The sequence below is a fragment of the Nerophis lumbriciformis genome, linkage group LG19 (assembly GCF_033978685.3).
Source record: "Nerophis lumbriciformis linkage group LG19, RoL_Nlum_v2.1, whole genome shotgun sequence".
Lineage (NCBI taxonomy): Eukaryota > Metazoa > Chordata > Actinopteri > Syngnathiformes > Syngnathidae > Nerophis > Nerophis lumbriciformis.
In genome coordinates this window covers 39,385,570-39,399,957 of record NC_084566.2, presented here as the reverse complement: position 1 = coordinate 39,399,957, position 14,388 = coordinate 39,385,570, and the positions used below count along the sequence as shown (strand labels likewise).

The following is a 14,388-nucleotide window of genomic DNA, read 5'->3' as shown; positions in this document are numbered from 1 at the left end:
TAATTATTGTTGTGATTTTTATTGGTTCAAGTGGAACTTTATAAGTTGTATCCAACAAGTTGGGTCATTGGTTCATGGCCTTGCAGTAAACCTCATCCTGATTGGTGCTGAGCAGCTTGTCCACTCTGACCCCGATGGACGTCAAAGTGCTGTGCAGCTCCTCCAGAGTCTCCTCGGCTAGGGCGGGCCTCCTGCTCAAGATCCAAACTGAGTCCACGTGGACCACACCGAAGTCTGCGCAGCTGTAGACCAGAGCGTAGTTGCTGTAGTCTGATGCCAGGACCCAGTAAGACCCAGGGGGAGTATCTGTTGGGGAGAGATGGGTCAGAGACCTGTTGAACCAAAGCTACTGTATGGAATGTTGTGTATTTTTAAACTAACCCTCAAAGAAGGACACTTGCAGCTTGGCAGGCTCAGAGGGGTCTTTAGCCGTGGCGGACCCGGTTATTGAGCTGATGCGCCCATCAGCACTGTGGACCCCAAAGAGTATTGTCATGGAGCAAAGTGACTCACTTCAATAGGTACACCTGCACAATCAAATATGAAGTTACAGCTCGGGGTTTGGGTTGTGTTTGTACTGGAAAGTTGGAATATTAGGTGTTCCTAGTCTGGAAAGTCCCCTGATTCTCAATTCTGAAGAAATTTCAAACCCTTCAGTGTATATTGGCAATCCTTTCAAATGGGCAAATTCCAAAATAAACTGCAAAAGTAGCTGATTTTTAGGGCTGGAGACACAAACCACTTTGTAAATTAGACCGGTTTCTTTACATCCAATTTTCTGAAATCATTCTCAGATTTGACAAATTCATTAACCAAAGTTGAGCACTTGCGGAGAAGCTATACGGCAGGGGTGCTCACATTTTTTTTGCAGGCGAGCTACTTTTCAAATGATCAAGTCGTGGGGATCTACCTCATTCATATATATCATTTATATTTACTTATTTATGAAATATATGTTTTTGTTAACAAGTTAAAGGTGTTTAATGATAATGCAAGCATGTTTAACACATAGTTAATACATTAAAGGTGTTTAATGATAATACAAGCATGTTTAACACATATAGTTAATGTTAACAAGTTAAAGGTGTTTAAAGATAAAACAAGCATGTTTAACACATAGTTAATGTTAACAACTTAAAGGTGGTTAAAGATAAAACAAGCATGTTTAACACATATAGTTAATATTGTTAACAACTTAAAGGTAGTTAAAGATAATACAAGCATGTTTAATACATATAGTTAATATTGTTAACTTAAAGGTGTTTAATGATAATGCAAGCATGTTTAACACATATAGTTAATATTGTTAACAAGTTAAAGGTGTTTAAAGATAAAACAAGCATGTTTAACACATATAGTTAATGTTAACAACTTAAAGGTGTTTAAAGATAAAACAAGCATGTTTAACACATATAGTTAATGTTAACAACTTAAAGGTGGTTAAAGATAAAACAAGCATGTTTAACACATATAGTTAATGTTAACAACTTAAAGGTGGTTAAAGATAAAACAAGCATGTTTAACACATATAGTTAATATTGTTAACAACTTAAAGGTAGTTAAAGATAATACAAGCATGTTTAATACATATAGTTAATATTGTTAACTTAAAGGTGGTTAAAGATAATACAAGCATGTTTAACACATAGTTAATATTGTTAACAAGTTAAAGGTGGTTAAAGATAATACAAGCATGTTTAACACAGTTAATGTTAACAAGTTAAAGGTGGTTAAAGATAAAACAAGCATGTTTAACACATATAGTTAATAACAACTTAAAGGTGGTTAAAGATAAAACAAGCATGTTTAACACATATAGTTAATGTTAACAAAAAGGTGGTTAAAGATAATACAAGCATGTTTAATACATATAGTTAATATTGTTAACTTAAAGGTGGTTAAAGATAAAACAAGCATGTTTAACACATATAGTTAATGTTAACAACTTAAAGGTGGTTAAAGATAATACAAGCATGTTTAACACATAGTTAATATTGTTAACAACTTAAAGGTGGTTAAAGATAATACAAGCATGTTTAACACATAGTTAATATTGTTAACAACTTAAAGGTGGTTAAAGATAATACAAGCATGTTTAACACATATAGATACCTTTCTTTCATGAAGACAAGAATATAAGTTGGTGTATTACCTGATTGTGATGACTTGCATTGATTGGAATCAGACAGTGGTGCTGATAACGTCCGCATTTTCGAATGGAGGAAAAAAAAAAAGTCCTCCTTTCTGTCCAATACCACATGAAAGTGGTTTGTTTTTGGCATCTTATTTATCCAGCTTCCGGACTCCTTTGTATACACTTTACAAGAAATACATTGTCGGCAAACTCCGTAGCTTGCCAGCTTTCTGAGACTCTTATTTTGTTAGCGCAGGCAGGATGAAGCAGAGCTTTTACTGTGCAACTGTGCAGTCGGTCTTTGTAGTTTTGACGACAGGTACGGCGCCAGAGTCTGTTGAAATAAAGTGTTTCTCGCCTTCCAGTCGCTAATTTTAATGAGCTGGCAGCAGCCAGCGTCATCTCAGAAGACCCTCGGGTGCCGTGAATGTCAATCAAGTGACGAAAGTGACGTTGTAGTGAAGATTTATGATCGCTCATTTTTAGGACTATTTTTTTAATGGCTGGCTGGTGATCGACTGACACACCCTCCGAGATCGACCGGTAGATCGCGATCGACGTAATGAGCACCCCTGCTATACGGATACAGAGCAAATATTTCAATATCAATGGCATTATTCCAAATAAGGGAATTACCGATGCAATTGGTAAACTATCATTTGACACAATCGTATCTTCATTAACAAGAACAGTATGGCATCAAAGGGTTGGTCTCGAACTGGGTAAGAAGCTACTTAACCAACAGGGAGCAATATGAAAATCTAGTTAAATGTCAACAGCGCAATAAAAATATTGGCCTACCACAGATCAATACTGGGGCCAAAATGTTCCATGTCTGTTCAGCTTCTCAGGCAAATCATATAGTTGATGTAGATGTTCAGATTTACTTTACAAAAGAGAAGTGTGAGATACTTTTGTTTGCCTTATTTGTATTTGACTTTATTAAATGTATTTATATTTGGTGCAGGAGGGGATGGAAAGAGAGAAAAAAGGAAGACAGAGGGGTAATTGTGGGGACAAGAGGGGGATTAGACAAAAACAGCAACAATAGAGCAACATCAGCAAATACGATATGTACAAATATGATGGTAAAAGTTATAGCAAAGAGGCAAAAACAAGAAAAAAAACAAAAATGAGGGGTATTTTATTTGAATTAATCAAAATTATCTGCCAATAGAACAAGAATATTTTGCTTGTCAAGACTTTCCAAAACAAGTAAAATTAGCTAACTTCAATGAACCCAAAAATACCTTTAAAATAAGTAAATTCTCAAATTCTCAATTCTCAAAAACAGCAACAATAGAGCAACATCAGCAAATACGGTATGTACAAATATGATGGTAAAAGTTATAGCAAAGAGGCAGTTAGCGCACTGCAAAAAGTCAGTGTTCAAAAACAAGAAAAAAAAAATACAAAAATGAGGGGTATTTTATTTGAACTAATCAAAATTATCTGCCAATAGAACAAGAACATTTTTCTTGTCAAGACTTTCCAAAACAAGTAAAATTAGCTAACTTCAATGAACCCAAAAATACCTTTAAAATAAGTAAATTCTCAAATTCTCAATTCTCAAAAACAGCAACAATAGAGCAACATCAGCAAATACGATATGTACAAATATGATGGTAAAAGTTATAGCAAAGAGGCAGTTAGTGCACTGCAAAAAGTCAGTGTTCAAAAACAAGAAAAAAAAATACAAAAATGAGGGGTATTTTATTTGAATTAATCAAAATGATCTGCCAATAGAACAAGAATATTTTGCTTGTCAAGACTTTCCAAAACAAGTAAAATTAGCTAACTTCAATGAACCCAAAAATACCTTTAAAATAAGTAAATTCTCAAATTCTCAATTCTCAAAAACAGCAACAATAGAGCAACATCAGCAAATACGATATGTACAAATATGATGGTAAAAGTTATAGCAAAGAGGCAGTTAGCGCACTGCAAAAAGTCAGTGTTCAAAAACAAGAAAAGAAAATACAAAAATGAGGGGTATTTTATTTGAATTAATCAAAATTATCTGCCAATAGAACAAGAATATTTTGCTTGTCAAGACTTTCCAAAACAAGTAAAATTAGCTAACTTCAATGAACCCAAAAATACCTTTAAAATAAGTAAATTCTCAAATTCTCAATTCTCAAAAACAGCAACAATAGAGCAACATCAGCAAATACGATATGTACAAATATGATGGTAAAAGTTATAGCAAAGAGGCAGTTAGCGCACTGCAAAAAGTCAGTGTTCAAAAACAAGAAAAGAAAATACAAAAATGAGGGGTATTTTATTTGAATTAATCAAAATTATCTGCCAATAGAACAAGAATATTTTGCTTGTCAAGACTTTCCAAAACAAGTAAAATTAGCTAACTTCAATGAACCCAAAAATACCTTTAAAATAAGTAAATTCTCAATTCTCAAAAACAGCAACAATAGAGCAACATCAGCAAATACGATATGTACAAATATGATGGTAAAAGTTATAGCAAAGGGGCAGTTAGTGCACTGCAAAAAGTCAGTGTTCAAAAACAAGAAAAAAAAAATACAAAAATGAGGGGTATTTTATTTGAATTAATCAAAATTATCTGCCAATAGAACAAGAATATTTTGCTTGTCAAGACTTTCCAAAACAAGTCAAATTAGCTAACTTCAATGAACCCAAAAAGACCTTTAAAATAAGTAAATTCTCAAATTCTCAATCCTCAAAAACAGCAACAATAGAGCAACATCAGCAAATACGATATGTACAAATATGATGGTAAAAGTTATAGCAAAGAGGCAGTTAGTGCACTGCAAAAAGTCAGTGTTCAAAAACAAGGAAAAAAAATACAAAAATGAGGGGTATTTTATTTGAATTAATCAAAATGATCTGCCAATAGAACAAGAATATTTTGCTTGTCAAGACTTTCCAAAACAAGTAAAATTAGCTAACTTCAATGAACCCAAAAATACCTTTAAAATAAGTAAATTCTCAATTCTCAAAAACAGCAACAATAGAGCAACATCAGCAAATACGATATGTACAAATATGATGGTAAAAGTTATAGCAAAGAGGCAGTTAGCGCACTGCAAAAAGTCAGTGTTCAAAAACAAGAAAAAAAAATACAAAAATGAGGGGTATTTTATTTGAATTAATCAAAATTATCTGCCAATAGAACAAGAATATTTTGCTTGTCAGGACTTTCCAAAACAAGTAAAATTAGCTAACTTCAATGAACCCAAAAATACCTTTAAAATAAGTAAATTCTCAATTCTCAAAAACAGCAACAATAGAGCAACATCAGCAAATACGATATGTACAAATATGATGGTAAAAGTTATAGCAAAGGGGCAGTTAGCGCACTGCAAAAAGTCAGTGTTCAAAAACAAGAAAAAAAAAATACAAAAATGAGGGGTATTTTATTTGAATTAATCAAAATTATCTGCCAATAGAACAAGAATATTTTGCTTGTCAAGACTTTCCAAAACAAGTAAAATTAGCTAACTTCAATGAACCCAAAAATACCTTTAAAATAAGTAAATTCTCAAATTCTCAATTCTCAAAAACAGCAACAATAGAGCAACATCAGCAAATACGATATGTACAAATATGATGGTAAGAGTTATAGCAAAGAGGCAGTTAGCGCACTGCAAAAAGTCAGTGTTCAAAAACAAGAAAAAAAAATACAAAAATGAGGGGTATTTTATTTGAACTAATCAAAATTATATGCCAATAGAACAAGAATATTTTGCTTGTCAAGACTTTCCAAAACAAGTAAAATTAGCTAACTTCAATGAACCCAAAAATACCTTTAAAATAAGTAAATTCTCAATTCTCAAAAACAGCAACAATAGAGCAACATCAGCAAATACGATATGTACAAATATGATGGTAAAAGTTATAGCAGAGAGGCAGTTAGCGCACTGCAAAAAGTCAGTGTTCAAAAACAAGGAAAAAAAATACAAAAATGAGGGGTATTTTATTTGAATTAATCAAAATTATCTACCAATAGAACAAGAATATTTTGCTTGTCAAGACTTTCCAAAACAAGTAAAATTAGCTAACTTCAATGAACCCAAAAATACCTTTAAAATAAGTAAATTCTCAAATTCTCAATTCTCAAAAACAGCAACAATAGAGCAACATCAGCAAATACGATATGTACAAATATGATGGTAAAAGTTATAGCAAAGAGGCAGTTAGCGCACTGCAAAAAGTCAGTGTTCAAAAACAAGAAAAAAAAATACAAAAATGAGGGGTATTTTATTTGAATTAATCAAAATTATCTGCCAATAGAACAAGAATATTTTGCTTGTCAAGACTTTCCAAAACAAGTAAAATTAGCTAACTTCAATGAACCCAAAAATACCTTTAAAATAAGTAAATTCTCAAATTCTCAATTCTCAAAAACAGCAACAATAGAGCAACATCAGCAAATACGATATGTACAAATATGATGGTAAAAGTTATAGCAAAGAGGCAGTTAGCGCACTGCAAAAAGTCAGTGTTCAAAAACAAGAAAAAAAAATACAAAAATGAGGGGTATTTTATTTGAACTAATCAAAATTATCTGCCAATAGAACAAGAATATTTTGCTTGTCAAGACTTTCCAAAACAAGTAAAATTAGCTAACTTCAATGAACCCAAAAATACCTTTTAAAATAAGTACATTCTCAATAAGTGCGGTTTTCTTGGTAGAAAAAAAACAAACTTTTTGCTCAATATGTTGAAAAATATTCCGACATTAAGTAAATGCTAGTGCCATTATCTTGACATAATGATATGCGCTCAGCATTACATTTACTTATACTAAAAAGTAATTTATTGTTCTTAATGGAAAGGCAACAAGGCAAGCGCTTGTTACTCTCGGGGTCTCCTAGCCGCTCAGGCAAATCGTATTGTCTAAAAATGCATTTTTCCATGGATAACATGACATCATCACGCCAAGTGTGTGCTCTTTCAATCAATTAGTGCGCATAAATACAGCCCGGAACCTCGGACAAAAAATCTTTAATTGTAAGAAGAATTCATCTGAATGTGCGTGAACTATTTCTGTTCAAAATAGTTTGAAATGTTAAATGTTTAAATATTAACTGTCAGTTTACTGTACTGTGCCAACTGTACTACTATATGAGTACCTATTTTCTATTGTTTCATTGACAATAAAACAGCAAAGTCCATTTGGCTGTCATCTGTTTTAATTATGAGACGCAATTGTGTCAAAATCCTGATTTATTTTTTTTTCATGCTTGAAATAAGAAATGATTACGGTACTTTAAAAAAGTAGTTTTATACTTGTGAGTGTTGATGACACAGCTTTGCAACACTTGATATTCTAGTTTCAAGCATGTTTTACTCAATATAGGTCATCAAATCTCAGCAACAAGCTGTAATATCTTATTGAGATCATTTAGGACCAAAACACTTAAAACAAGTAAAACACTCTAACGTAAAATCTGCTTAGTGAGAAGAATGATCTTATCAGACAGAAAATAAGCAAATATCACCCTTATTTGACATATTTCGTCTTACTTAGATTTCACTTTTTGCAGTGTAGAAAAAGGGCTACAATAAACACAGTTCAATCAATACCTTTGGGTGTGTCAATCAAAATGCAGCCTCATTGTCCTTGAAAAGGCACATTGTGTGACAGACTGTACCTAATGAATTTTCTGATGAATTGATTGAAGCGGAACATTATCACAATTTCAGAAGGGTTAAAACCATTAAAAATCAGTTCCCAGGGCTTATTTTATTTTTCAAAATTTTTAAAAATTTTACCCATCACGCAATATCCCTAAAAAAAAGCTTCAAAGTGCCTGATTTTAACCATCGTTATATACACCCGTCCATTTTCCTGTGACGTCACATAGTGAAGCCAACACAAACAAACATGGCGGATAGAACAGCAAGCTATAGCGACATTAGCTCGGATTCAGACTCGGATTTCAGCGGCTTAAGCGATTCAACAGATTACGCATGTATTGAAACGGATGGTTGTAGTGTGGAGGCAGGTAGCGAAAACCAAATTGAAGAAGAAACTGAAGCTATTGAGCCATATCGGTTTGAACCGTATGCAAGCGAAAGCGACGAAAACGACACGACAGCCAGCGACACGGGAGAAAGCGAGGACAAATTCGGCGATCGCCTTCTAACCAACGATTGGTATGTGTTTGTTTGGCATTAAAGGAAACTAACAACTATGAACTAGGTTTACAGCATATGAAATACATTTGGCAACAACATGCACTTTGAGAGTGCAGACAGCCCATTTCAGGCGCGCTAAGAACATATATTTTTCCACGATTTCAGCACTCAGGTTAACCATACCTAAATAGACACAAAATACTGCATTACACAAGACTACCCGAATGTACTCGAATGATTGAAAAAAATAAATGTTTTTAAGCTAAATTATTGGTAAACACAGTTTATGTATAATAATTTACGTAAAACCGCGAGTAATGAATAACGTTTTCATCAATTAATATATTCTGTAGACATACCCTCATTCGCTCTCTTTTCCTGAAAGCTGATCTGTCCAGTTTTGGAGTTGATGTCAGCATCTGCTTTGAGTGTCGCAGCATATCCACACATTCTTGCCATCTCTGTCATAGCATAGCTTTCGTCGGTAAAGTGTGCGGAACAAACGACTGACCATTTCGTCGGCTTTCCCCACAGCCTCGTATTTTGAACAAATTTCGTCCAATTTCTTGCCACTTTCGCATCTTTGGGCCACTGGTGCAACTTGAATCCGTCCCTGTTCGTGTTGTTACACCCTCCGACAACACACCGACGAAAGTGAGAAAATGGCGGATTGCTTCCCGATGTGCCGTCACGTTGACAGCCAGCGACACGGGAGAAAGCCAGGACGAATTCGGCGATCGCCTTCTAACCAACGATTGGTATGTGTTTGTTTGGCATTAAAGGAAACTAACAACTATGAACTAGGTTTACAGCATATGAAATACATTTGCCAACAACATGCACTTTGAGGGTGCAGACAGCCCAATTTTCATCAATTAATATATTCTGTAGACATACCCTCATCCGCGCTCTTTTCCTGAAAGCTGATCTGTCCAGTTTTGGAGTTGATGTCAGCAGGCCAGGGAAGCTAGGGTCGATAGGGGGTTTAGCTCGCTCGTCTGCGGGAACAAACTGCCGCCATTGCTTGCCGAGCTACCGAGGTCCTTTGTCCCTGAATTGCTCACACACTCCGGCAGATTCAATGGGGGTCTGGCGGCAGATTTCTTTGACTTTATCGTTGGAAATGCATCTGCTTTGAGTGTCGCAGGATATCCACACATTCTTGCCATCTCTGTCGTAGCATAGCTTTCGTCGGTAAAGTGTGCGGAACAAACGTCCAATTTCTTGCCAATTTCGCATCTTTGGGCCACTGGTGCAACTTGAATCCGTCCCTGTTGGTGTTGTTACACCCTCCGACAACACACCGACGAGGCACGATGTCTCCAAGGTACGGAAAACAGTTGAAAAAACGGAAAATAACAGAGCTGATTTGACTCGGTGTTTGAGAAAATGGCAGATTGCTTCCCGATGTGCCGTCACGTTGTGAGGTCATCGCTCCGAGAGCGAATATTAGAAAGGCATTTAATTCGCCAAAATTCACCCATTTAGAGTTCGGAAATCGGTTAAAAAAATATATGGTCTTTTTTCTGCAACGTCAAGGTATATATTGACGCTTACATAGGTCTGGTGATAATGTTCTCCTTTAACGTGGTTGAACAAGTTGAACCACCTTTTTTATCCTATACATAAATGATTTTGTAAACTCCTCCGAAACTTTTCATAAAATAATTTTTGCTGACGATACAAATTTGTTTACCTCACACAGGAGCCTACACCATCTACAAGTAACTGTCAATTCAGAGCTTGTGAATGTGGATTCCTGGTTCAAATGCAATAAGCTCTCACTTAATGTAAATAAAACAAATTTTATTCTATTTCGTTCTAATAAAAACCGGACAAATACTGAGCACTGCCATATCAACATCAATGGGCAGGAAATACAGAGATGTGTGTGTCCAGTCTGAGTTTTGAAGCATGTTAAGGGGGTCAAATTACAGCTCAAACAGGCAAAAATTACTGTTTTTATGAAACTTTTGTTTTTTGAAGGGGGAATTGCCAACTTCCTGTTTTCTGCTGAAGGATGTCAGTGTATGAAATCTAGGTGTAAGTGAGACCTACATAGAGGTTATTGTTTCATGTCTCTACAACATTCGTACTGTCAGAGTTTGTAGGTGACGAACCCCAGGATGCAGAGAAGGCGGAAGGCATTGTACGAGAAAACATGATTTAATTAAACACTAAGGCAAAACAACAAACGAAAGGGTAACAAAAGGCGCGCACAAGGCGGAGAACAAACTTGGCTATGAACTAAAATAGCACAGAGGCTAACTGTGGACAAGAAACCAAAAACACTTTCTGTGACACGAAGGAACTAGGACATGAGCAGAGTGAAACAAAAGTAGACAGAGCTACAACGACAAGTATTAAGAACAACGACACGACAGGTAGGAACGACAATGATCCAGCAGTGACTGGAGGGTAGGGCAGGTATAAATAGCCAGGTGCCAATCAGCCCCAGCTGAAGGGACACAGCACTCAGGGAGAAACAGGAAACAGAACCAAAATAAGAGCGTTGACAGGAAATGACAGAGGAAAAACTAAAACTTGACCAAACTGTCAGGGACAAGCCTGACACGTACTGGGAGTTAGAGGCAGTTTTGTTTGTTTTCTTCCTAGGGGGCGCTAGAGCGCAATTTTGAGATTTGGGGTTAGGTTTTTTAATTAGATCGCTATTTTGCCAGTCCTGATGTGTGTCCAGTCTGAGTTTTGAAGCATGTTAAGGGGGTCAAATAACAGCTCAAACAGGCAAAAATGACTGTTTTTATGAAACTTTTGTTTTTTTGAAGGGGGAATTGCCAACTTCCTGTTTTCTGCTAAAGGATGTCAGTGTATGAAATCTAGGTGTAAGTGAGACCTACATAGAGGTTATTGTTTCATGTCTCTACAACATTCGAACTGGGAGTTAGAGGCAGTTTTGTCGGTTTTCTTCCTAGGGGGCGCTAGAGAGCAATTTTGAGTTTTGGAGTTTGGTTTTTGATTAAATCGCTTTGTTCGCCAGTATTGATGTCTGTCAAATTTGGTGAGTTTTGAATCATGTCAAGGGGGTCAAAGCTTAATAATAATAATAATAATAAATTATTATTTAAAAAAGGGACATTGGGGTCCCAAATTAGCTAACCTCAATGAACCCAAAAATACCTTAAAATAGGTATATTCTCACTAATAACAAGTGCACTTTTTTGGTAGAAGAAAAAATGAAACCTTTTTGCTCAATATGTTGAAAAATATTCTTAAATGAAGTAAATGCTAGTGCCACTATCTTGACATATGTGCTCAGCATAATTTTTTTTCATGCTTGAAATAGGAAATTATTACTTTAAAAAAAAAGTAATATATATAAAACTCTCTTTGAACCACATCTAAACTACTGCAATGTCATCTGGTGTAACACCTTCCCTACCTACCTCCACAAATTAGAATCCATGCAAAAGAAAATTATACGGGCCCTGTCATGGTCCAAGTTTAATGCCCCCACTCGACATCTATTCCATAATTATCATCTCTTAAGACTGACAGAGTTCAATATTTATCAAAATGCTTGTTTAACCTATCAAGTCATTTACAGGCTGAATTTAAGGCTCTGTAGCTTGGTTCCTATCTACCATCCCCAGCATGCCCACAACACTCGTAACTTAGATCCATCCATCCATCCATCCATCTTCTTCCGCTTATCCGAGGTCGGGTCGCGGGGGCAGCAGCCTAAGCAGGGAAGCCCAGACTTTCCTCTCCCCAGCCACTTCGTCCAGCTCCTCCCGGGGGATCCCGAGGCGTTCCCAGGCCAGCCGGGAGACATAGTCTTCCCAACGTGTCCTGGGTCTTCCCCGTGGCCTCCTACCGGTCGGACGTGCCCGAAACACCTTCCTAGGGAGGCGTTCGGGTGGCATCCTGACCAGATGCCCGAACCACCTCATCTGGCTCCTCTCGATGTGGAGGAGCAGCGGCTTTACTTTGAGCTCCCCCCGAATGACAGAGCTTCTCACCCTATCTCTAAGGGAGAGCCCCGCCACTCGGCGGAGGAAACTCATTTCGGCCGCTTGTACCCGTGATCTTGTCCTTTCGGTCATGACCCAAAGCTCATGACCATAGGTGAGGATGGGAACGTAGATCGACCGGTAAATCGTGAGCTTTGCCTTCCGGCTCAGCTCCTTCTTCACCACAACGGATCGATACAGCGTCCGCGTTACTGAAGACGCCGCACCGATCCGCCTGTCGATCTCACGATCCACTCTTCCCCCACTCGTGAACAAGACTCCGAGGGACTTGAACTCCTCCACTTGGGGCAAGATCTCCTCCCCAACCCGGAGATGGCACTCCACCCTTTTCCGGGAGAGAACCATGGACTCGGACTTGGAGGTGCTGATTCCCATCCCAGTCGCTTCACACTCGGCTGCGAACCGATCCAGTGAGAGCTGAAGATCTTGGCCGGAGGAAGCCATCAGGACCACATCATCTGCAAATAGCAGTGACCTAATCCTGCAGCCACCAAACCAGATCCCTTCAACGCCCTGACTGCGCCTAGAAATTCTGTCCATAAAGGTTATGAACAGAATCGGTGACAAAGGGCAGCCTTGGCGGAGTCCAACCCTCACTGGAAACGTGTCCGACTTACTGCCGGCAATGCGGACCAAGCTCTGACACTGATTATACAGGGAGCGAACTGCCACAATAAGACAGTCCGTTACCCCATACTCTCTGAGCACTCCCCACAGGACTTCCCGAGGGACACGGTCGAATGCCTTCTCCAAGTCCACAAAGCACATGTAGACTGGTTGGGCAAACTCCCATGCACCCTCAAGGACCCTGCCGAGAGTATAGAGCTGGTCCACAGTTCCACGACCAGGACGAAAACCACACTGTTACTCCTGAAGCCGAGGTTCGACTATCCGGCGCAGCCTCCTCTCCAGTACACCTGAATAGACCTTACCGGGAAGGCTGAGATCTGATATCAGGGAAACATCGTTTACTGGATTGTACCGCTCGAAGTGTTGTATGCAGGGGACCAAAGATTTGGAACCGGCTTGATGAGAGCCTCAAGATGCTGTATCCATTCTCCAACTTCAAAAATAAACTAAAAACGTATCTATTAACCACTTATATTTAATGCCTCATGTGGGGTAGACTACTGTTGGGTTTTGCATGGTTGAATGAATTGGGGCGGCATGGCGTAGTGGGTAGAGCAACCGTGCCAGAAACCTGAGGGTTGCAGGTTCGCTCCCCGCCACTTACCATCCAAAAAATCGCTGCCGTTGTAAGGGAGAAAATGGCGGATTGCTTCCCGATGTGACGAATAATAGAAAGGCGTTTAATTCGCCAAAATTCACCCATTTAGAGTTCGGAAATCGGTTAAAAAAATATATGGTCTTTTTTCTGCAACATCAAGGTATATATTGACACTTACATAGGTCTGGTGAGAATGTTCCCCTTTAACGTGGTTGAACAAGTTGAAAATCTTATTGGGGTGTTACCATTTAGTGCTGTGCAATCTACTAATAAAAGTTTCAATCAATCAATCAATCAATCAATGGTATTTGCCGCCACACTCACAGTAGCTCGCTGTTGAGGACCCCGACAACTCCAGGGCTCTTCAGGCTGTAGGCGGCAGTGCAACACTGTCCTTTCTGGAAGGACTGAGGCAGCCTCTGGATTTCGTACCACTTCCCCAGATACTGTCAACGCAAATTCACCTTATTCCTTCACGTCCGTCTTAAAGAGAGCTAGCTTCGTCTCACCCGAGCAGTGTCGAAGTCCTTCTGGACTTCGACTGATTTGGGGCATCTTCCCGGCATGATGACCTGAGCGTTTGCCGCCAGGACGGACAGCAACATCAAGGACGTGACCTGCGTGGCAGCCATTTTTTTTTCTTCTCGCAAACCTGTACAGTGGAAAATGTGGGTAGTCGTTCAGTTTAAACATGGCATGGTTTTCACACTCACCTGTCGGCTCGGAGTATTGGTAGTGAAATCCCCGTTTGACGCTCTGTGTTTTTATACATCAGCGGCGCCTCGTATTTACTCCAAATGCTATCTTATCAGGGAGCGTGGGAAATGTAGCATGTGTGTTGTTTTGTAACTCGCATGATGCTCTTATATGTAGATCAGGGGTGCTCACACTTTTTCTGCAGGCGAGCTACT

General features: G+C 38.2%; 1 protein-coding gene across 1 annotated transcript; it reads right to left on the bottom strand.

Annotated features, from left to right (window-relative positions):
- Nucleotides 1-10: 10 nt before the first annotated feature.
- On the bottom strand, nucleotides 11-14,127 carry LOC133618450 (apolipoprotein D-like). The gene is made up of 4 exons (XM_061978807.1): nucleotides 13,987-14,127; nucleotides 13,802-13,923; nucleotides 382-470; nucleotides 11-306 (listed from the first exon to the last, which is right to left on the bottom strand). Exons 1-4 carry the CDS (start codon nucleotides 14,107-14,109, stop codon nucleotides 65-67), a joined length of 576 nt encoding a protein of 191 aa, XP_061834791.1. The 5' UTR covers nucleotides 14,110-14,127; the 3' UTR covers nucleotides 11-64.
- Between the last annotated feature and the right edge of the window lie 261 nt (nucleotides 14,128-14,388).